Source organism: Ascaphus truei, chromosome 2 (genome assembly GCF_040206685.1).
Source record: "Ascaphus truei isolate aAscTru1 chromosome 2, aAscTru1.hap1, whole genome shotgun sequence".
Taxonomy (NCBI): domain Eukaryota; kingdom Metazoa; phylum Chordata; class Amphibia; order Anura; family Ascaphidae; genus Ascaphus; species Ascaphus truei.
The window spans coordinates 238,302,125-238,326,905 of NC_134484.1; the positions used below are offsets into that span (position 1 = coordinate 238,302,125).

Below are 24,781 nucleotides of genomic sequence, written 5' to 3' on the forward strand. Positions count from 1 at the left end.
CTGCAATGCACTGTACCTGGGTCTTCCGGAAAAAGAGCTGCAACGGGTACAGAAATATGTGGGAAGGTTGTTAACTAACCAGTACATTCGTGCCACATGACACCTGTTCTCCGTTTTCTGCAATGGCTGCCTGTAAAATAGCAAATTTATTGCAAGATTGGCTTGTTGACATTCAGAGCACCACGTGGCCACGGTCCCAGCTATCTGAAAGAGCTTCTAGTTCCCTGCACTCCCATTTTCTCACATCAATCTGCAGATGAAGGACTCTTAACGGTTTTCAAAATGTTCTTGACTTCGGGTTGGGCCGAAGCTTTAAGCCACGTTGCTCCCACTCCTTGGAACAGTCTGCCTCATATACACTGGCGACACACTTTATTCGAGCTTGGCTAGTCCCACGAATTCAGGTATACCCGGGTGTATTGAGGTTTGTGACTGTTTTCTGCCCGAGTGCATTGAGTTATTTTCAAGGCAGGGATTGAAGCATTTTATTCCCGCTGGCTGCAATACTGCACAGTATATATATATATACTGCATTACAATTCATGAATTTATGCCATCTGGTAGACACGCGAAGCATTGCAGCCTATTAAATCCTAATCATTATCATTTAACAGATCAGCCGCCCATCAGCCAGGCATGAACCCAGGCTGGGAAGGCAAACGCAACGGGGCTTGTCAGAGGTGAGGAGCGGCGCATTCCATGTATCTGCCAGGTACATACTGGGTATTTGCTCGAATAAAGTGTGTCGGTGCAGTAGTTCGAGAGGAACTTTCTCTGTAAATCTATAAAAACAGGCTCAAGATTTAACCTGTTACCCAGGCATTTAATTAATGAACCACAACCTGTTCGGCAATTAAAAGCTAAATTACAGTCCCATCCTGTATTCTATCTTTCCTTGTGTTTGGTCTCTTTTATAACCAAAAATGTTTTCTTCTTTTTATTTAAGTAACCGGGAAGTGCTTTGAGTTCAATGTGACGGTGCTCATCTCAGATCTGAAAGTGAACCCGCAGGGCTGAGGTAGGGATGCAAATACACCGACCAGAGCCTAGGGACAGAGTCCTGTTAGAGTTTTCGTAGTCGGTAAGCAGGCAGGGATCAGGGGACAGGCAAAAGGTCAGGGCTGGCAGAAAGCAGAGAGGTCTGGGTCACGGTCCAGGGTCAGCAACTGGGAATCCAAACAGGTAACAGGAAAAGGCAACAGCAAAGAACGACAGGAGCTGCAAAAACACGGAACTTTGCTCGGCATCTCCAACCAGGAAGTGTAGCCTTATATAGCAGGCTGCCAGTAACCAAAATGGCTAAATTGAACTGAAAGAGTAGGCAGCCTGAAAAACCCAAACTGGCAGCAAAACCCATCATGGATCGAGCAGAATCCTTACAAGAAAAGCGCTATATAATGAAAGTTATTTTAAATAACTTAATTTAGTGCTGCGTTAAGTTAACAGACTTTTGTCGATCTGTGCCTAAGTGATGTGCCCAATTACGTTGTCACTTTTACGGTGTCAGAGCATTACATTTTATTTTGTTGTGATTTACACATTTCCTGAAGCAGGCAGTAAAACCTTTACATTGCAATTCATTGATAGAACAACAATTAACCATAATCATTCATAGTCTTCAAGACTTAGTGGCCACATTCATTGTGTATTATAAAAGACACAGGAAAACAATTCCATATTACATTACTGAACTTGGTGAGAATCTGATAAGTTGCCCAAGTGGAAGAGTTATATTTCCACTGCATTATATAATGCTCGATAAACTGTTTTGCTGGCTTGACTCAATCAAGAAAGAAAATTGCTTGTCTGTGCAATTTTATGAGAAAATCAATGAAGGATAATGTATAGACGGAGAACTTAACAGAAGAAACAGCTTACTTTACTTTAACATTAGAGGGCACATCTTCCATATGTGGAAGCTCCAAACACAGTATCACCCCCCTGCAGTGGTTTTGTTAGTGGGTGCTCTGTTCACCTAAACAAAATCCAAATAAGAAAAAGGACAACGTGCACCAGGATTAAGTATTTTAAACCATGTATTCAATAATACACACAGCCTCTTTAATCCACAATCTAGTAAGTAATGGTAAGCTCTGTTGGTGGATCTGATCGAGAGTCCGTCGGTCGAATTCCAAAACGACTGCGTGCATCAGGTATCTGGACCAAAAACTGGAACTCTGCATCACAGTAAATATTAATGCATCATGTAATAATGACATAATCCCAAACATGGGGTCTACCAAAACTGACTGCATCTTGCAGCGGAAGATGGTGCCGGGGGAAAGAGGATGCCGGGGGAGAGAGAGGATCAGTAAGATAAATAAATATATAGAATAAATAGATGTAAAAACATTTTTTTTTAAATAATCTCTGGGTTAGCTTTCAATAGAAGGTGGCAACCCTGGTTCCAGAAGGAGACTAATCATTTTCTTTTTGCTCAACTGTGTCAAACACATGTACCTCTTCATACATAGAGCCCTATATACACAGTAGCTCCCACCTAAAACAACCCACCAAAATTGACCTATAGAAATTCCCCAACTCATGCAATTACACCTCATGCTAGTGTAACCCTCTGTAAAATGTATGTAACACACTCACACTGCCCCTGTCAGGTTTCTCTCCAGTGTGCCATGGACATGTGACACATGGTGGAGTTAGGAATAGGAAAGGCTGTGTAAGAGGTGGGACTAAAGAAAGAGAGGAGTCTTTAAGACAGGCTGGCAGAGCATGCGATCTGCATGAGCCAGAGAGATTTTAGGACTACTGGCTGTGACTCAAGTTCTCTGCTGGAGAATGTGCACTGACTTGATTGGGAACAGCTACACTTGCAGAGAAGGCCAGCAGATCACCACAGTGAGAGCAGCACAGAGGAAGGAGCACTGTCAGACGGGACCCTCAACTGTGTTCATCTAAGTGTTTTGCAAAGTACAGGCCTGCTACACTTATCTGTATTAACGAGCTCAAACGGTGTGTGTTGGCACCATCATTCAGGTATTGATACCCATGATTGGATGGCCGCAGCAGCAGACACCGACATACAGTACAGAACACCCATGCTGATTTTACGGGGCATGTTATGTTGATGTGTTATGTAATGTATGTAGTGATTCTTTGTTATAAATCACAAGGAACCGGAGTATTCACCAATATCTCCTATATAAATATGGTTATATTGTAGTCTGTCTCCCACTGTCTGTCCTGATGCCACATGTGGCATATCACCTAGAACAGATGACTCAGGCCCCCACCTCAGCAACAGGTGTCAGTTTAGCAAAAGAAAAAAGAGGAGTTACACAAGGAACTGACCAACTAGTGTCCACTAGCACCTACCCAGGCTGGAGTATGTCCCACAGGTCAACCCACAATTTTGTTTAGGGCTCTGGTTATAATTCAAATATGATTCTTGTGACTGTGGACATCGTTAAAGTTCTGATTTTTTACGGAGAAAAAATGGGAAAACTCATTGTACCTTGATAGATTGATGCAGGATTAAAATGCCCCAGTTTTGTTCCAAAATTGCATTGATACACACAGATCCTATGTTGAAATTTATTTTTATTTGCCTGTTTGGTAAATATGTCATGAGAAAGTGTTCTGAACTGCAAGGATGCAATGCAAAATTCAATAATCCAGATTAGCCATGGGAAAATGTAGATTACTTGCAGGAATATATTGGAGCAACCAGAGCATGCATACTAGTGTATAGATAACATTAACATAGGTTGAGTTGAGTTTGATGGACATATGTCTTCTTTCAACCTCAACTACTACGTAGCTATGCACTGTAACATGGGTCTCTTCATGTGTACTCAAAAAAAGGAATGGGGTGCAATTGGAATAAGGCAATGAAGTCAAGAAAAACAGTATTAAGAGTAATAAATGAGTTACTGGAAAATGTGGACGACATAGAATTCTAATGATTTGGAAGCAAGTGAGAATGGGAAGAAAAGGAAGAACCGTGCATATCGGGGTTTCTGGTTTCAGAAAGGGAGGGATAACAAAATTAATTAAGGGATTATAAATGTTAGGAGCAAAATGAAGGAGAATGAGTCCAGTTCAATATTGAGTTGTAGAAAGGATACTTATGGATGGGTGGCAGAGACAATATGAGAAGTTCTGTTAATATTTATTGGCAAAGGAAAAAGATTATCTGTTTTTTTCATGTTTAGGCAATAAACCGTATAAGGGAATATGTGTAAAAATCCAGAGGAACCAAACCTGAGCGAAGTGTAATCAAGGGTAAGAACAAACATGTTATTGGACAGAGTGGATCGAAAACCAGGTGAATGTCAGTGCTGGGAAGAGATGGATAAGGGGAATCTAGGTGATGAAAGCCTATATTACTAAGCAGGGCTATGCCATAAGACATAGCAGCACTAGAAGTGCTCTTCTAGTACTAAAATCAGAGCACGGAATTTGCTTTCGGGTCACTGTCACTGACTGCTAATCCTGTAAGGAAATTTACAATGAAATGTGATACTTTAAAGAAAAGCAACACCCTGTGTAGGAAACAATCTGTTTGAATGTGCCTCAGATGTGCTAATTAAGCAGACAGAACCACTGTCAGGTGACTTTTTAGGCCTATATAAACCCAGTCAGAACAGCTAGTCTGCCTGCAGCCCTTATCCAAGTGGCCCATTATAAGTGGCAAGACGACTGAACAACTGAAGTTTAAAAGGAAGTTCAAAAGAAGTGAGGAAGAAGTGGACACCCCGTCTGGCCCTGATTCCTGCATGTGAACTACGCTGGAAAGGAGGATATCATGAATACCAGACTGCATCATTACTGCTGTGATGCTGCCTTTACCATTTATATTTGCTGTGACTTCACTTCTTCTCAAATTATGCACTTCTTTTTACCAGCCTCAGTATGTCTCTAACTCTATTCATATATCTCCATCTCTCCTTCCTTCACCACTTCTTTGTTCACATGAACTCCTTTCTTACCTGCGTCCTCTGACACCACACAGCTATATCCCCTACACTAAAACACACCCCTACAAATCATCCTCACACATCCTCTTCCTATCCATGCTTCTCCTCCTTGCTTCTGGGGATATCTCTCCCAATCCTGGTCCCTGCCTTATTTCTACTTGCTCTCGTCCTCGCCTGCCAAATGCAATCTCTACTCCTTCTGGTGTTAACCCCTCCAACCTCATACCCATCCCCTGCCACCCTCCCTCCTCTCTCCCTTTCTCCTGTGCCCTTTGGAATGCTCGCTCCCTTTCTAACAAGTTCCTCTCTGTGCATGACTTGTTTCTCTCTCACTCTCTGCTTCTCTTTGCTATAACTGAGACCTGGCTCACTCAGTCTGACTCTGCTCTGGAAGCTGCCCTCTCCTACGGTGGCCTTTCCTTCTCCCACACTCCGCGCTCTGATGGCAGGGGTGGAGGCGTGGGGCTCCTGCTCTCCTCTCTCTGCCGTTACCGAACCCTTCCTATTCCCCCCTCTCTTGCTTTTCCCTCCTTTGAGGCTCACACTGTCCAGATCTTCTCTCCTCTCCCGGTCCATGTGGCGGTCATCTATCGCCCACCTACCTCTACTCATTCCCCTTCTGCCTTTCTCTCTCACTTTGAATCCTGGCTCTCTTTCTTTCTCTCCTCAGACACCCCTGTTCTTCTCCTTGGGGACTTCAATTGCCACATTGATGACCCCTCTCTCCCTTGGGCTTCCCGCTTTCTTTCTCTAACCTCTTCTTTTGGCCTTCAACAGTGGACTGCAGCCAGCACCCACAAGGATGGCCACTACTTAGACCTGGTTTTCACTAAAAACTTTTCTCTCTCTGATTTCTCCATTTCCCCTTTTCCTCTCTCTGACCATCACCTCATCTCATTCTCTCTATCTCGCTTCTCCCCTTCTCCACCTCCATCTACCCCCCGGTTCTGCAGAAACCTGTGCTCTATTCACTTACCTGACTTTGAGTCCACTTTAAGCTCCACCCTCTCCTCTCTCAGCTCTGCTACAGACCCTGACAACCTGGTCAGGAACTTCAACTCTGCCTTGTCCTCGTCTCTTGATCTACATGTCCCGCTTTCTCTCTGCCGCACTCGCCCTAGACCCTGGCTAAATTCCCACACGCGCATGCTGCGTTCCTCCACTCGTTCCTCTGAACGCCTCTGGAGGAAGTCTCACACTCTCGCAGACTTCCTTCACTACAAATTTATGCTATCCTGTTTCAACTCTGCCCTCTCGCAAGCTAAACAAGCCTACTTTTCTGCACTAATCAACATGCACAAGTCTAACCCACGCCGACTGTTCTCTGTCTTTGATACTCTACTCAAACCACCCTCAGCTGCCTCTCCTTCCTCCATCTCCGCTCAGGACTTTGCTGACTATTTTAAGGAAAAGGTGGAATCCATACGGCAGAACATCCCCTCTGTTTCTTCCTCCCATCCTACACCTCTTCCTAACTCTCCTCCTGCCTTCCTTGACTCTTTTTCCACTGTCTCAGAGGAGGATGTGTCGCTGTTGATCGCCTCCTCTCCCTCTACCACTTGCCCTCTTAACCCCATTCCCTCCCATCTCCTAAAACCTCTAGCTCCTACTATAATCCCTACGCTCACACACATTTTTAACTCCTCCCTCTGCTCTGGAACCTTTCCATCCTCCTTCAAACATGCAACAGTCATACCATTACTCAAGAACAACAAGCTTGACTCTACCTGTCTTTCTAACTATCGACCTGTCTCCCTCCTGCCTTTTGCCTCTAAACTCCTTGAACGTCTTGTATTCTCTCGCTTGCTCCATTTTCTCAACACCTATTCTCTCCTAGACCCTCTACAATCTGGCTTCCGCTCTGCTCACTCCACCGAAACAGCCCTCACTAAAATAACTGACGACCTCCATGCTGCCAAAGACAGAGGTCATTACACTCTGCTCATATTACTTGACCTCTCTGCAGCATTTGACACAGTGGACCACCCTCTTCTCCTCTACATTCTCCATACTCTAGGTATTCGGAACAAAGCTCTATCCTGGATCTTATCCTACCTCTCCCATCGTACTTTCAGTGTCTCTTCTGCTAACACCTCCTCCTCCTCTATTGATCTCTCTGTGGGGGTACCCCAGGGCTCTGTCCTGGGACCTCTTCTCTTTTCCCTATACACACTCTCTCTAGGTGACCTAATAACATCTTTTGGGTTTAAATATCACCTCTATGCCGACGACACACAAATATACTTTTCAACACCTGTCCTTACACCTGCTGTACAAACCAAAGTTTCTGAATGTCTCTCTGCTATATCATCCTGGATGGCCCTCCGCCGCCTTAAACTCAACATGGCTAAAACAGAGCTCCTCATACTTCCTCCCAAACCTGGCCCTACTACCTCCTTCCACATTACTGTTGGAACTACAATCATTCACCCAGTAGCCCAAGCACGCTGCCTAGGGGTCACACTCGACTCCTCTCTCACATTCGCCCCTCACATTCAAAACATTTCTTAAACTTGTCGCTTTTTCCTCCGCAATATAACAAAGATACGCCCTTTCCTCTGTTGCTCGACTGCTAAAACTCTGACTCAGGCCCTCATTCTCTCCCGTCTTGATTACTGTAACCTCCTGCTGTCCGGCCTTCCTGCCTCTCACCTGTCTCCCCTACAATCTATCCTAAACGCTGCTGCCAGAATCATTCTACTCTTTCCTAGATCTGTCTCAGCATCTCCCCTCATGAAAACCCTCTCCTGGCTTCCGATCAAATCCCGCATCTCACATTCCATTCTTCTCCTCACTTTTAAAGCTTTACACTCTTCTGCCCCTCCTTATATCTCATCCCTAATTTCTCGTTATGCACCATCCAGACTCTTGCGTTCTTCTCAAGGATGTCTTTTTTCTACCCCCTTTGTATCTAAAGCCCTCTCCCGCCTTAAACCTTTCTCACTTTCTGCCCCACACCTCTGGAATGCCCTTCCCCTCAGTACCCGACTAGCACCCTCTCTATCCACCTTTAAGACCCACCTTAAGACACACTTGCTTAAAGAAGCATATGAATAGCACTGTGGATATTCTGAACACGATACATAAAGCTTGGCCCCCTGCAGACGCACTTACCAGAACTCCCTCCTACTGTCTCTGTACGTTCTACCTACCAATTAGACTGTAAGCTCCTCGGGGCAGGGACTCCTCTTCCGAAATGTTACTTTTATGTCTAAAGCACTTATTCCCATGATCTGTTATTTATATTATCTGTTATTTATTTGATTACCCCATGTATTACTACTGTGAAGCGCTATGTACATTAATGGCGCTATATAAATAAAGACATACAATACAATACAATACAATCTAAGGTCTGTTAAAGTTTTCCAAATACATATCGAATAGAAATAACTAAAATACTACATTTCTGAGAGCAGTCATTTTATAAAATAATGAACTCTGGGGAGAGGGGGAGGTGGAAGGGGTAGGGAGGGAACCCTCGCTACTGCTAGAGTAATAATAAGAGGTGCTGCTATCTGGGGTGATACTATGGAAGAACAAAGAGAGAACAGAACCACAATGGAGAGCACTCAACCATGTCACAGCAAACGTGAAATGGATTGATAAGTATGTATTGTGAGGAGTGAATAAATTAAAATACTTTATTGGGAGTAAATACTCAACTAAAATAGGTAGAACACTAAGTTCCCAGAAGTAATTAGACTCGGTTTGAGCCAAAAAAGCACAGCAAAATAAAATTAGCCGGATAATGAGCATAAAGTGTTAGCTACCATCCTTGTATATATATATAGGATGCAGCCATATGGTATATACCGAGGTGGCCTATGTCTAATAGATATAACACAGGTGCTGCCACTCTGAGATAGCTGTAGCAGATAGAGCAAGGTAGGAATGCTCTCACTCAGGTAAGTATAAGTGAGTCAGCCTACCCATGTAATCTTGTGGCAATGCAGGCAGATAGAACACTGCAAGTGTCAGTAGCTATCAAGGAGACCTCAGTCTCAGCAGTGTGAAACAAATTATCCGCTCTGGATATATCACTGAGATCAGGAGCACCCCTGATTAGGAGTAGCTGTTACAGACACAGGAGGTGGCTGTTGCCACGGGAGGTAAGTGGAGCACCCCTGATAAGGGGTAGCTGTTACAGACAAAGGAGGTAGCTGTTGCCATGAGAGGTAGGTAGAAAACACTGAACAGTAGTACACAAGTAGTGTCTTCTTAAACCTCGGTAGGTAAGACCAAAACAGAGCAAATATCCAGCAAAGTAGTAGCAGACCCTATGGTAGCGCTAAATAGCTATGCACCTACTTGCTATTGCTGGGTGCTTTAAAGTATGCCACGGGTACTGCTATGGTTAAAAATAGACCTGCTTAGTGCATATGCATAGCTCCGTGCAGGGAGCTAGTGTGAGGCGGTCGCGCTCCGATCACAAGCGTTAGTCCCGCCCCTTTGACGTGATGACTTCACTGCTGACGTACGTTTCGCAAGGCATGCTTTCTCAAGGCTGGGTAGGAGTGTGGGTACAGCCCCCAGTATTTGACAGAGAGCGTGAGCTCTGATTGTTTAGTATGTGTCCTATTCAAGGACTGAAGATAAGCAAATAACGTGGGTAGTGTTCATGTTAAGTACGACCCCAGCACTGCACATAGACAGCCACTGCAAAACATAAGGGCTGACAGCAAGTTGCATTGAACTAGGAGGAGGCAATGGGGATAGCGCAATAGGTGGCACGAGGTCACAGAGACCATCTGTAGGTAAGTATAATGCACTGGATGGCTAAAAGGAGCATGGCTTAGTAAAGGGGCTAAAAACAAAACCCTCATTCAGACCATTAGGAGATAGGGTTTGGAGTGTATAAATCCAACGGGACTCTATTTTTAATAGTTCCTGATCCCAGTTCACCTTTCTGATGCCCATAGAAAGCTGGTCTATGCCTTTGAAGGTGAGTACAGTGTGGTCACCCCGGTGGTTGTCATTCACATGCCTGGCTACCGGAGTGTCCAGGCCATTTCTAATGCTGCCCAAATGTTCAAGGACGCGTGTCCTGAAAGGACGTCTAGTCTTCCCTATGTATTTCATAGTGCAAATGCATTATGCCATATTTATATAACGCCTGGGGTTCTGCAGTTAATAAACTTTCGTATATCAAACGTGCGTGTGTTGTCCCAATTTTTAAATGTTTTTGCGTTTATTATGACAGAACAAGCTTTGCAATTATGGCAGCTGAAGCAGCCTGGTGGTTTGTTTGGGAGCCAGGTTTTGTTGACGGGGCCTCAAAATGACTCCTCACCAACCGGTCACGTAGGTTCTTAGACCTACGGCTGGTCATCTCAGGATATGGCTTAAGTACTTCCTTCAGGTCCTCATTGGCTGTTAGGATGTGCCAATGTTTATTAAAGGCATATCTGGCCTTGTTCCATTGTTCGATGTAAGTGCCGATGAACCTGATCGTGTTGGTAGGTCTGTTCTCTACTCTCTCTTTGAGTAGATCTATTCTTGGGGTATTTTTAGCTCTCTTATAAGCCTTCTGAAACATGTTTCTACTGTAACCTCAAGCCAGAAATGTATCCCTCATGAGCGAGGCCTGTTTCTCGAACTCTAAAATGTTAGTACAATTTCGCTTTAGTCGCATCCTTGAACATTTGGGCAGCATTAGAAATGACCTGGACACTCCGGTAGCCAGACATGTGAATGACAACCACCGGGGTGACCACACTGTACTCACCTTCAAAGGCATAGACCAGCTTTCTATGGGCATCAGAAAGGGGAACTGGGATCAGGAACTATTAAAAATAGAGTCCCGTTGGATTTATACACTCCAAACCCTATCCCCTAATGGTCTGAATGAGGGTTTTGTTTTTAGCCCCTTTATTTAGCCCCTTTACTAAGCCATGCTCCATTTAGCCATCCAGTGCATTATACTTACCTACAGATGGTCTCTGTGACCTCGTGCCACCTATTGCACTATCCCCATTGCCTCCTCCTAGTTCAATGCAACTTGCTGTCAGCCCTTATGTTTTGCAGTGGCTGTCTATGTGCAGTGCTGGGGTCGTACTTAACATGAACACTACCCACGTTATTTGCTTATCTTCAGTCCTTGAATAGGACACATACTAAACAATCAGAGCTCACGCTCTCTGTCAAATACTGGGGGCTGTACCCACGCTCCTACCCAGCCTTGAGAAAGCATGCCTTGCGAAACGTACATCGGCAGGGACGTCATCACGTCAAAGGGGCGGGACTAATGCTCGTGATCGGAGCGCGACCGCCTCACACTAGCTCCCTGCACAGAGCTATGCATATGCACTAAGCAAGTCTATTTTTAACCATAGCAGTACCCATGGCATACTTTAAAGCACCCAGCAATAGCAAGTAGGTGCATAGCTATTAAGCGCTACCATAGGTTCTGCTACTACTTTGCCGGATATTTGCTCTGTTTTGGTCTTACCTACCGAGGTGTAAGTAGACACTACTTGTGTACTACTGTTCAGTGTTTTCTACCTACCTCTCGTGGCAACAGCCACCTCCTGTGTCTGTAACAGCTACCCCTAATCAGGGGTGCTCCACCTACCTCTCGTGGCAACAGCCACCTCCTGTGTCTGTAACAGCTACTCCTAATCAGGGGTGCTCCTAATCTCAGTGATATATCCAAAGCGGATAATTTGTTTCACACTGCTGAGACTGAGGTCTCCTTGATAGAACACTGCTAGTGTCAGTAGCTATCTGCCTGCATTGCCACAAGATTACATGGGTAGGCTGACTCACTTATACTTACCTGAGTGAGATCATTCCTACCTTGCTCTATCTGCTACAGCTATCTCAGAGTGGCAGCACCTGAGTTATATCTATTAGACATAGGCCACCTCGGTATATACCATATGGCTGCATCCTATATATATATATATATATACAAGGATGGTAGCTCACACTGTATGCTCATTATCCGGCTAATTTTATTTCTCTGCGCTTTTTTGGCTCAAACCGGGTCTAATTACTTCTGGGAACTTAGTGTTCTACCTATTTTAGTTGAGTATTTACTCCCAATAAAGTATTTTAATTTATTCACTCCTCACAATACATACTTACCTATCCATTTCACGTTTGCTGTGACATATGGTTGAGTGCTCTCCATTGGGGTTGTGTTCTCTCTTTGTTTTTTATAAAATATGTAATGTAACAAGACAACCATTAAGGTCATCCTTTTACTGAGAATATCAGCAACACTTTGGTGGAAAAGGCTCTCACATACCTGCTACATTATGAAGCTGCTAGAAAATTATAATTCAATGAAATTATTCAATCTTTGATATCTGTATCTGAGAGATTAAGTGACATGACTTGAATAATGACATTTAATGTTCCCAAAAAATATATTTATTTAACTCACGCAAAAGCAATGGAGCTTGACCATCCTGCAAATGCTAAGATTTCATTTACACGATATAAATTGAACTGTCATATTTTTGTCTGTGTTCAACTATCTTTCTTTAACCTGTTTCAAATCCCACTGTCAGTGTTCCAGTATATAAGCCAGGTTGCCATGCCAATGAAAGGTTCCATTTTTGTCTTGCTGTCAATCATCATAGCAGTACCAGCTGAAATGCATATTTTGGTGCTGGAGGCAAATGCAGTGTGGTCTTTCATATGGACATAAAGTACTAACAAGCATCTTGTGAATGTTTGGGTTGTGATGGCCAATGTGACCAGCATGCTTTCTGTATGTCTTTTTCTGTGCTGAGCATGTTTGAAAATCAAAAAGTTCTTCAATTTGTATAATAAACCAATGTAGAAAAACAACACACACACATACACACACTTAAAATGAACTCATTGTACAGAGACAAAGAGTATTAGTGGTTGCCCTTTGCAGAACAAAGCTTATTTTCTTCCGTTTAATAAATCCTTATAGTACTGAATCAGTCAGCAATATTTTGTAAAGGTGTTGCAGTCCCCTGCAGCACTTAAGGGACTAACTGAATATTCAATTTATTCCTGCAATACTGCATAGCAGAATAACCATAAATTATCATAATGTACCTGTAAATATGAAACAAGATTTTTTATGAGCCTGTCGTCAGCAGTTCTTAAGAGCAAATGTTCAAACTGTACTATCACATGAAAAATAGTTTTTTTTTAATTTCCTAATATTTAGAACATTCTTTTATTAAATGTGCCCTTTTTCTGAGCACTTATTTTGGGCACAAATGTCTCACATAAATCAATTGTTCTAGTTTTTCCATTAGGAAAGTGCCAGAAGATATAATATTGAGTTTTGTGAATATCACCCTGTTCTTAATAAGTGTTGGGCCCTTGTGTTTTGGACCATCCTCCCATACCATACCATACCATCCTCCCATACCATTCCATACCAGTACCAACACAGGTACTTTGCTGTGTTGGTTGTCCATCAGCAGTGGGGGGTTATGAGCTCCAGCAATGCTAGGGGTTCTCTACATAAATGGGGCCATTCTGAACTACTACAGTTTATATAATAACTGTTGTTTGCTGTAAAATTACATTTGTGGTCTTATTCCTACAAAGTGTTTTGGGTTGCTTATTGCTGGCTTTTGGGTGGACTATTTGGCATACCTTAGTCATGACTCATGCATGTTCAGAACCACTGTAAGACATTAAAAATACACATTCTGTTCTATTTTGTATCTACAGTACACAGTTCTAAAAGAAAATTGTGAAAATGAGTAGATACCTGTATAGGGAGAGACAAAGTAACACGCAATGCATGAGGATTCAACTTCAATTCAGTGGAGATTACAGTGCATCAACTTCTCACAATAATAAATAAGTCTTATGAGTCTAACTGCATGCATTCATAAGACCTCAGCCATAGTGGAAGCGGGCGTGCGCGTGCACCTTGGTGCAGCGCATGCTTGCCTACTGCAGGAGAGATTTCCTGTCCTGCAGGCAGAGGCGTCAGGGAGGCGCACCCATGACATCATGGAGCTGGTTTGCTCTCATTGGGCGATCCACTCATAAGACCCGGCCGCCGCGCGGGAAATTCATACATGCTTGTCTCTCTGTGGCGCTTGTGTACGCGCTCGTGCGCACTATACACGAAGCATTGGCGTCCTAGTGTTTGTTTTTGGTGCGTGCTACATCGCTCGTGCCATCTCCTGCACTATGGACGCAGCCTTAGAGTGGCTCAGAGAACAACACCATGATGCCAATAACGTTACAAACACTAAAATAAGTAGTTTCTATAAATTAAATGAAAGACTAGTTGAGAGCCACTTAAAGCAGTAACCACACTTAAGTGTTTTTTTTATTTTTACAGCATTAAAACTGGGTGGTCCTCAGGAGCTAAACCATGCTATTGTTATCTTCGATGACGCCTCAATTCCTGAGATTCTTTCTGGTTTAGTTACCGGTGTTCTACTAGCTTTTCTGGAATTCAATATGGGCTCCAAATCTTGCGTGTCAATAGTAAGATGTAATGTTATCCTGTGAGACTTCATATTGAACTACCATTTCAAAGCCCTTAGGAAACACTGGTAACTAAACAGGTAAGTATCTCGAAAACCCAGAGGGGTGCTAGAGCTAAAAATAGTGCAGTTCAGCACTAGAGGATTCCCCTGGTCTGATCCTTTACATCATATAATCAAAAACATTCTAAAATAAAAAGTTTGAATAATATAATCTAATAATTAGCATAGCCTTATTATAATAGTTATACATGAATGTATAGCAAACACAATTATAGAGTGGATAGTTCTAAATAGTGTAGTGTAGCTTAATCCTTTTTTTTCTCATTGCAACAACATCTTAAGTACTGTATGCTTCTATCCTTTAAGACAGAGAAGAGTTAATGCACTTACCATTTTCCTCTCAGGATTAATTCTGCTTTAAACGGAAAACAGGTTCAGTGGTTTAATTGTAAATCCCTTGGGAAGGTTTACCTAAATAAAGGCTCACTGTGCTGCTATGTAATGAGCAGTGCCTAAAGAAGAATTAGTCACATAAACCATGTTAAGGCTAAAGAGCTTGCTTCTTGTACCAGATAGTGATATTGACTATTCAGAGTATTGCAGTTAAGTCGATATTCAGAAAATGACACTAATGAGAACGTGAAATGTGTATCCGTACAGAAGTGCTGCAGTTGCCAGTTTTGCCAGCAGGGCTGTTCTATAGGTGGCACTGATGCAATGAATGCTAGTGGAACTAATGGCTCAGATGGTTGGAGTAATACAGTAACTCATATTGATTCTTCAATTCTAAATAAATTAACTTAATCAAAATGTGTATACCATTATATCCAAAGACTCTAGATCTGGACAGGGTACAAATACTGTACCACTGTCTCTCCCTAGTTATACTTCAATTTGACAAACTTTTATACAGAAACCTATTTTTTCCAATTAAAACAGTATTTTATTTTACCAAACTTCACTTTGTCCTCTACATTAATGGTTAAATTCCATATACTCTGAAATGGACGTTCGGACAGTTTTCGGACTAATATGTTTTTTTTTTTTTTTAGAGAGGATGTATTAGACTTGGGATTGCAATGAACTTGCATTTTAGTTTTCTTCTGTTCCAACATGTTGCATGTGAGAAGCTGCTGAAGAGCTGACCAATGGCGGGGAGCCGGAAAGTCCAGACCAGTAAGAGCTCTCAATGGGAGGTTGCTTATATTTGGACAATATGAATAGAAGTACTGAAAAGATGGGCGATTATTCACACAAACTGTTTTTATTTCTTTGCAAACCCATGAAAGTTTGTTCAAACATTTTGTTATTAGACAACAGCTCGAGAGCATGCAATTCCGCCTGTGGCCATTAAGAGTGTGTAAAAAAAATGACAAACTGTAGACTCCCTGCTATAGTCATATTGTCAGTCAAGGAATAAACTGTTACACCATCACACATTTTTCTACAGTATGTATATTTATCACTTTTTTTAATGTATTGCACTGTACAGTACATCTGATACACGTTCAGAGAATGTAGAAAAGAAAAAGGGGTGATGTAGAATAGCGCCAATGATGTAGTGATAATTGATAAACTCTAAATAAGAGCAACCCCTATGGGGTCTGAGGCAGCCTGGTGGAACACTGATAGTACAATCAGAGATAACAGAGACAAAAAGAAAGAGATACCGGCGCCTAATAAGTCCAATTAGGTATTAGTCCTGGATATCCAGATGGAAAAGTGCAAGTCCCAATGATGTAATCTTATAATCAAGTGATGACCAGATGTGATTTCCTCCGTTTGGTATGGAACATGGAATGAAAAGAACACAGAATTTAGTGCAACACATCTAACAAAAAATCACAGACAGACTCACAAACCAGCACAGACAAGACACACAAACGCAAAGCTGAAAATAAAAATTGTTTAATACAACTATAAAATAATAAAATGTGGGACGATGCGACACTGATTGAGCCAGTCCGGTGGAGTAAAACTGAAAAGCTACTCACCGTGCTCCTCGGGACCAGAAGTGACGTCACCGGATACCGGATGCTCCGTCACAGGTAGGCGGGACTCTCAGGGAAGAGAGCTGAGAGAGCTGAGTGCTGATTCCCTGGAGCAGAATTAAGAAGAATCTCCTCTCGAAAATCCCGCTGAGAGTCCCGCCTACCTGTGACGGAGCATCCGGTATCCGGTGACGTCACTTCCGGTCTCGAGGAGCACGGTGTATGGAGGAAGGTTGCGGTCACTTCAACTTCTCAGCCCAGGAAGGACATATTACATCCGCCATATCGGCGCTCATTGCTTGTGTTCTAGAGCCGTCCTGTGAGTAGCTTTTCAGTTTTACTCCACCGGACTGGCTCAATCAGTGTCACATCGTCCCATATTTTATTATTTTATAGTTGTATTAAACAATTTTTATTTTCAGCTTTGCGTTTGTGTGTCTTGTCTGTGCTCGTTTGTGAGTCTATGTCTGTGATTTTTGGTTAGCTGTGTTGCACTAAATTCTGTGTTCTTTTCTTTCCATGTTCCATACCAAACTGAGGAAATCACATCTGGTCATCCCTTGATTATAAGATTACATAATTGGGACTTGAACTTTTCCATCTGGATATCCAGGACTAATACCTAATTGGACTTATTAGGCACCGGTATCACGTTCAGAGAATGTGATATGTTTTCACCACGACACGGATACTGAGAGCTGTTTATATTTACTCCACTTTTAGGTCTTCAACGCTGGTCAAGTCTCTAAGTTTGTAGATACTACAACATATTAGTGTATTATGATGTATTCTTCTTGGCATACAGCTACTAAGTTGATCTACATCCTTTAAGTTTGTCTGATCTATGTCCTGCAGAATTTGTGGTGGATTCAATTTAAAAGCAGTTATACAGTGCAGGTTCTCAACAATGTTGTAACATGATTACAGTCTGCCGTTCACTTTAAATTATTTTATCTGTAGACAGGGCAAGTACTGTAGTAGGATGTAAATGGCTTAATATGTTTCTATCTCTATGTATTTTGTTCCTAAGTTATGATACAGTGTAATGCTTGGTCTTAGTCACACATTGTATTATATATATCCCCTTGATCTTTCTTTATACTCTACAGCTCCGTTTCAGTAAGTTTATGCAACCTTGTTATATACCTTCCAGATAGGTCGTATGCTATAGTTAGTATAACAGATTTGTAGTATTTGTGACTCATTTAATAATTAGCAACTTTATTACACTTTACACAGACAGAAGTGTTTATGACTTTTTATTACACTTTCTGCACTTTGTTGCAACCTCTACATGAGGCAATGTTGATTAGTAACCACCTGCACATTCACCTGGCACTAACTACACTGGGATTCAGGGGACACATGAGACTGAGAGTAGATACAGTATATTGCACTTGCATGTTATGTTTATTTCATCTTGACAAAGGTCAGTGGGAAGACCAAAATTTTGATCCTTTGAATTAATCCAATTTATTTATTTTTCTGAAGCCTACTGAAGTGCCTGTATTTTTTTTTCTTGCAGTTATACACCACCAGAACTGGGTTCCCCCAAAATTAATTTGTGGTCCACCGACATCCGGGGATCTTCTGGTTACTGAGATATTTTTTGCAAGTTTTGACACACACAGACTGAGGAAACACAAATATTATCCATTTGAAATACATTGGTATGCCCACTGGATGGGCCAGTTCATCACTTGAGAGCTAGAGGTTCTCTGATTTTGGCGTATCACAGAGGATTCCCCATTTCAGCTAGGCTAAAAAAAAAAGTTAGAAATGGAGCAGGCGGAACAGCTGCTTTAAAATAAAATTCTGTTTTCATAACAAGAAAAAAAGTTTTAACTGAATCTCAACCAAAGTACACATACAACTGCATATTTAAAAGTACAATTTCTAAAATTGAGAGCTTTTGAAGGAAAACAAATAATGTATTGCGAGAGAGAGAGAGAGAGAGAGAGAGAGAGAGAGAGAGAGAGAGAGAGAGAGAGAGAGAGAGAGAGAGAGAGAGAGAGAGAGAGAAAATAAATAAAAAAATAAATGAGTTCTTCAGTATTAGGTGATACCTTTTTTATTAGGACTAACAATTTATGTCATAACACAAGCTTTCGAGAGTTCTCCTCTCTTCCTCAGGTCAGCACTGAGGAAGAGAGGAGATCTCTTGAATGCTTGTCCTATGACATAAATCACCTAATACTGAAGAACTCATTTATTCTGCACTATCGCAACTGGACTAACACGGCTACTATTTCCATGTTATATATATATATATTGTGACAGGGTCATTGACTCTGTGTATGTGAATAGGAGATGGCAGTATGCATGCTATCCAGTAAACGAGGGGTTAACTCAGCTTGTTAAGCCGACCACAGGTGATTTGAATTAAGCTCCTTCACCTGCTTTAAAAACAGGAAGAGGAAATGCCTCTGGGGCGGCAGTCTCTCTCTCTCTGAGGCATAGAGGGAAGACAGAGGAGTGTTAAGACAGCCACAAGCTGCCCAAAGCGATCCTGTCCCAAGAGGGAAGAATAAAGCTCCCAGGTAAGGTGCCAACTGCGTTTGCTGTACTTGGCTGGAATAGGTTAGCTAGCCAGCCAGATAGTTAGCCTGCACTTTTGTTTAGCTAGTACCCCGACCGGGGTTAGGATTTGGTTTCATTTCAATTTTAAAGGGACAGTGTACCCATTGTTTAGTTACCGTTTTTGGACAAATAAACCCAACAGCATTATTTCACCGGAAAAGACGTGTTGTCTCCTAACTTACCACGGCCATCCTGCCACAATATATATATATATATATATATAGATATAGATATATATATATATATATATATATATATATATATATATATATCTATATCTATATATATATATATATATATATACACATGAAATTCAGTCAGCACACTGTAGTTGAAAATGTTGTAATAGCAGATGCTAGTCCCATAGAGAGTAAATATGATACGAACCAATCCAAAGACCAGTAAAGAGACAGCAGACCACAGAGGGTTAATCCAAAAGTCTATATTCACATCATGAAATACACGTAAGCCAACGTTTCGGTCCCACAGAGAGACCTTCCTCAGGGCCGTGCGGCCGGGCACGGCCCTGACGAAGGTCTCTCTGTGGGACCGAAACGTTGGATTACGTGTATTTCATGTTGTGAATATAGACTTTTGGATTAACCCCGTGCGGTCTGCTGTCTCTTTACTGGTCTTTGGATTGGTTCGTATCATATATATGTAAGGAATCGGGGGCCACGTTCCTTGCGGTGTGACCTCTCCTTACCCAATACCAGTACTGTAGCAGCTGCTGCCCCTGCCCCCCGTCGCTACCCATGCCGTCGCCCAAGTGCATACCTTAAACTCTGCCGTCGCCATCTTGGATTCTGGCACTGGTGTTACAGACTCTCAGCTGTGCTCCACTACTTCCTGGTCTCTCAGCCACTCACGAGCAGCTCCTCGACACGCCTCCACCATGCCCCTCGTCCGGATTGGTCACTGTCGCTTTAAATATTCTGCTTTGGCTTCACTTCCTTGCCGAGCATAGATCCTTATGGGATGTTACCTGTGTTTCTGCCACAAGCCTTGTTCTTTCGTTACGTATCTCTGTTTTTGTTCCAGTTCGTTGTAGTCGTCCAGTTTCCTCCAGGCCTGCTGCTGCTACGCTGAGTTCCTGGTTCTTACCGACCTGCTTCGTTTGCGCTGTAACACGGGGTTACTAGTGCTGCCTGGTGGTGTGCCTATTGCGGTCAGTCTTCCCTCTCCTAGACCGGAGCCATGGGTCGTGGACGCCACTCGCGTAAACCTCGTTCCCGACCTGCAGCGATTGCGCTGACGCAAAAGGACCAGCTTGATTTCCTGTTGCCGACTCCCTGCTTGAACTACGACTACCCGGATATCTCCTACCCCGACTCTGGCTTGCCCAACAACTATGCTGTTATCTCCAGTCCTGAACCCGGCCTGTATGACTATGAACTGCGCACTCCGGACCAGTCTGCGCGGTATAAGGTCGGTGATTTCATAACCCAGCCTCAGCCCCGCGGTCCGGTCACGGTTTGTGGCGAGCACAATCGTGACAGTATGCTCGGCACCACAAAACCGGACCGCGCCGTGGCGGGGGTTGGTAAATGTGTAACTGCACCTATGTTCCAGGCTGCGGACCAGTCCCTGTTTGAAGAACAGTATTTGTTTGAAAAACTGCCTCCGCCTAATCTTGCTTGTATGTACGAAGGGTTAACCCCTGCAGAAAGACTGACTCGTAAAGAAATATTGACTAAATCTCAGGAATGTAGAGAGTTAAAGAAGATGTTTCAAGCCCAGTACTCCCAACTGCTACTTCTTAAGTCCACTCCGGGACTGGAAATTGGGGATTTTGGGGTACTGGTTCAGGCCATAGACACCACCCTTAAATTATTCCTGGAATTTGACAGGAACATAAGTGAGCGTGAACCTCTACTTGCTGCCTACGCACAGACTATTCACAAACCCTTTTCTGTCAGTCCTGTTGTTAAACCTGTGGGGGCACCTCCCTCTCCAAAAAATGTCCAAACCACCCCACTATCACTGCCCCCTAAGGTAGAAGCTGCCATGATTTCTAGCCCTGATTGCACCTCCCATTGCTTAAATCCCAAAGATATGTCTGCCTTAACCCCTGCCAGTCAGGTCTGTGAGGTTCCCGTGGAGTATACTTGTATTTCCAAAGCTACAGCCCTAGTATCTGAGAATCTACCCTCACTTTCTAACTCAGAATCCCTAACTCCTGCCCTTGAGGTTTTTTCTGCTTTAACCCCTGATAGGCAGCTCTGCGTGCTCCCCATGTCAGAGAAAGAACCCCTTCTGCTTCAACCTTCTAAGTTAGAATCCCTCAGCTCTGTTCCCGAGCTCATTCCTATATTAACCCCTGCAGGTCAGCCCTATGAGCCTCCTTTTGTAATCCCCTGTTCGCCAGCTAAGGTCACATCCTTGGCTCCAGAGGAGGAACTCCTTGTATCCTCAATTTCAGAGACAAATCTCCCTCTTTTTGACTCTCAGGTACTATCTGCATTGATCCCTGTAAATCCTTGCTTCCCCCAGGCTAATGCATCATTTCTAGCATCAGAGAATGAATCCCCAAGTCTGACAGCAGAGGTTGCACTGAATGACTCCCCTAAGCTTGCTGAGTCCTTGAATTTTGTTTACTACAATCCCCCTGCTTCAGCTCAAGTTTCCGTTGCCGTGTCCCTTGAAACTTCTGCTAAAATCCTGGTTCCAGTTAAAGGTATTCAGGAACCGGGTTTTTCTCTAAGCCTGTTCGCAGAATCCCCACTCCCAGGTACTGTATTTCGCTGACCCAGTCTGTCACTCAGAATGCTGAGATCCCTGCTTCAGCACATAGTTCCCTTGTCATGAAATCTGTAGTCTTTTCTGATTTCCCAGACACTCCTTTCCAAGCAACCCCTCCAAAGATCCGCGTATCTGCTGTCACCCCCTTAGTACAGTCAGAAACCACCCTGCCTACATTACAAATTCAGGTGTATAAATCTGAGCTATTTTGTCTTCCTTCACTTGCTAAACCTCAGTCCTTTAGCACTGCATCTAAATGTGCTCCAGCAACCATTGGGTTATTTAGGGCTAAGATTAAAACCCCTGTGTTAAAGGGTACCTTCTCACACATATCCTGCAAACCTAGAACTTCCATGATTAGTCCTAAGTCACTTTCCACAGTATCTGATTTTCTTATTAGTGTAACCCAGACACCCACATCACTGGCAAGCAGTTCCGTTATCAGAATTTTTGCATTAGTAAACATACCTATTTCTGATTTTGTCATGACAAGTACCCCAGTTTGGGCCCTTGCAGTTTTTGATAAAACTCTTTTTCCTACTAAGGTTTCTGCTATTAAGAGTTTCCCCGGTTCCAACTTACCGCTTATTGACCCTCTAACTTCCCCAGTACCTGTCACTGAATCCCAGGTGTCAGCTTCAGACGCTAGTTCTCCTTCTACCAGTGTCCCTGTTACTGATTCTGAGCCTCCAGCTCCAGACACTAGCTCCCCTCCCTCCGCTGCCCCTGCACTGCCTGATTGTCAAGTTCCAGATATTAAAGCTCCAGTGCCTACTCACACTCCTATGACAAGTACGATGCCTTTGGAGTTCGTTGCAGCACGTAATCTGCCTCATGCGGTTGTTCAAATCTCTGCAAGGCCCTGTATACCTTCCCCGCACTCTGGTGCCATATCCGAAGTAACCCTTGCTGCGCTCCAAATCCCCAGTGCGGGAAGGCAGTTTCTTTTCACGGACCATTCGGTGGCCCCTGAAGTACCTCAGTATGACTTTAACTATGGGGTTTCTCTCCCTGTTGTCTCTGGCTTGGACTCTGGGAAGTGGAGATCACAGACTAGGGGGCCTAGGCAGAGAGCAGCGAATTTTCGAAATTCGCCATTTTTTGGAGAAAATCGCGCAGAAAACAGCAGAAAATGGCGAGTTCCGAAAAACGCGCCAATTTTTCTTTTCTATTTGTAAAACTCGCCTCGCGGCTGGCGAGAACCTCAATCTCGCCAGTTTTAAAAATATCCTAATGCAGAGAGCCGCGAACGGCATCTAGCGGCTGTTCGCGCCAATAAAATGGCGCGATTGTCTCCTTTTTGCCTCGCCAGAAAAAATTGGCAAGAAGCTGCCGCTCGCGGCCATTGCAATGGGAAAAAAAAGGCGCAAATTTGTTTTTACACGTTTCTGAAGCGCGCATCTCGCCAATTTAAACTCGCCACACGCATCCATGTTAAACATAGCAGAATTCGCACTTTTCTGCATATGGAGAATAAAACTCTCCAAAAAAGGTACTTTTTACTAAATTCGCCATTTTTAAAATTCGCTGCTCTCTGCATAGGCCCCTATATTGTCTCTCTCTGAGCATTCTACAATATTTGGTAGCTCCACTAATGATTGCTTCTCTGCCTCAGCGAACCCATGGTTATCCCTCACGGAACCTTCTGTTGTGCCTGAGTCCTCTGTGTTGGAAATACTCAGTTCACACCTCAAGATTTCGGTCCCTAAGCCTGGTTTACTGTTCACCTTGTCATCTACTATACCCATACCTGGCAATGCACCCACCCACCCTATACCCTCGCTGACCACTACCCGGAAAACCTCTGGAGGAGAAGACCCTCTCAAATTCCCACGTGCTGATGTCAGCAAAGACTTTGTCTTTCCGGAAGGTCACCCTGATATACTCTTTCAACTATTGGTGCCTCTTGTCCTGAACTTTGGTACCATTACTAGGGACTTGGCTCCCAGCGGGGGCCCTTCTGCCGTTTCTGCTCCGGAACCCCCTGGTTCTTCACAGCCTTGGATTTCCAAGCCATTTCGCGTGGCAAGCCACGTACCAATAATTTCTCTACCACCACTTTCCTATCCTAAGTTTGTACTCGCCAATGAACTGCTGGTTTACGGATGCCCTGCTCGCCTAAAACAATTTAAGAATAACTCCATGTCTCCGAGACCAATGAGTGCCCACGAGTCTCTGGACCACAACTCTACTCTCCATCCTAGACATTTCCTGAACAATTCCAGGTCCCCCAACTCTAGGAGTGGTTATGATCGCCCTGAGGTCGATCCTGAAGGGGGAGGTACTGTAAGGAATCGGGGGCCACGTTCCTCGTGGTGTGACCTCTCCTTACCCAATACCAGTACTGCAGCAGCTGCTGCCCCTGCCCCCCGTCGCTACCCATGCCGTCGCCCAAGTGCATACCTTAAACTCTGCCGTCGCCATCTTGGATTCTGGCACTGGTGTTACAGACTCTCAGCTGTGCTCCACTACTTCCTGGTCTCTCAGCCACTCACGAGCAGCTCCTCGACACGCCTCCACCATGCCCCTCGTCCGGATTGGTCACTGTCGCTTTAAATATTCTGCTTTGGCTTCACTTCCTTGCCGAGCATAGATCCTTATGGGATGTTACCTGTGTTTCTGCCACAAGCCTTGTTCTTTCGTTACGTATCTCTGTTTTTGTTCCAGTTCGTTGTACTCGTCCAGTTTCCTCCAGGCCTGCTGCTGCTACGCTGAGTTCCTGAGTTCCTGGTTCTTACCGACCTGCTTCGTTTGCGCTGTAACACGGGGTTACTAGTGCTGCCTGGTGGTGTGCCTATTGCGGTCAGTCTTCCCTCTCCTAGACCGGAGCCATGGGTCGTGGACGCCACTCACGTAAACCTCGTTCCCGACCTGCAGCGATTGCGCTGACGCAAAAGGACCAGCTTGATTTCCTGTTGCCGACTCCCTGCTTGAACTACGACTACCCGGATATCTCCTACCCCGACTCTGGCTTGCCCAACAACTATGCTGTTATCTCCAGTCCTGAACCCGGCCTGTATGACTATGAACTGCGCACTCCGGACCAGTCTGCGCGGTATAAGGTCGGTGATTTCATAACCCAGCC

The 24,781-nt window shown here is 43.8% G+C and overlaps 2 protein-coding genes across 3 annotated transcripts in view; both read right to left on the minus strand.

Annotated features, from left to right (window-relative positions):
* Positions 1 to 10,476, minus strand: part of LOC142488845 (uncharacterized) — a 29,389-nt gene extending 18,913 nt beyond the window's left edge. The window contains exon 1 of the mRNA XM_075589183.1: positions 10,260 to 10,476. Within this exon, the coding sequence (XP_075445298.1) occupies positions 10,260 to 10,476 (217 nt within the window). The remainder of the gene's footprint in view (positions 1 to 10,259) is intronic.
* Positions 1 to 24,781, minus strand: part of GABBR2 (gamma-aminobutyric acid type B receptor subunit 2) — a 1,005,342-nt gene that overhangs the window by 681,268 nt on the left and 299,293 nt on the right. The window lies entirely within an intron of this gene.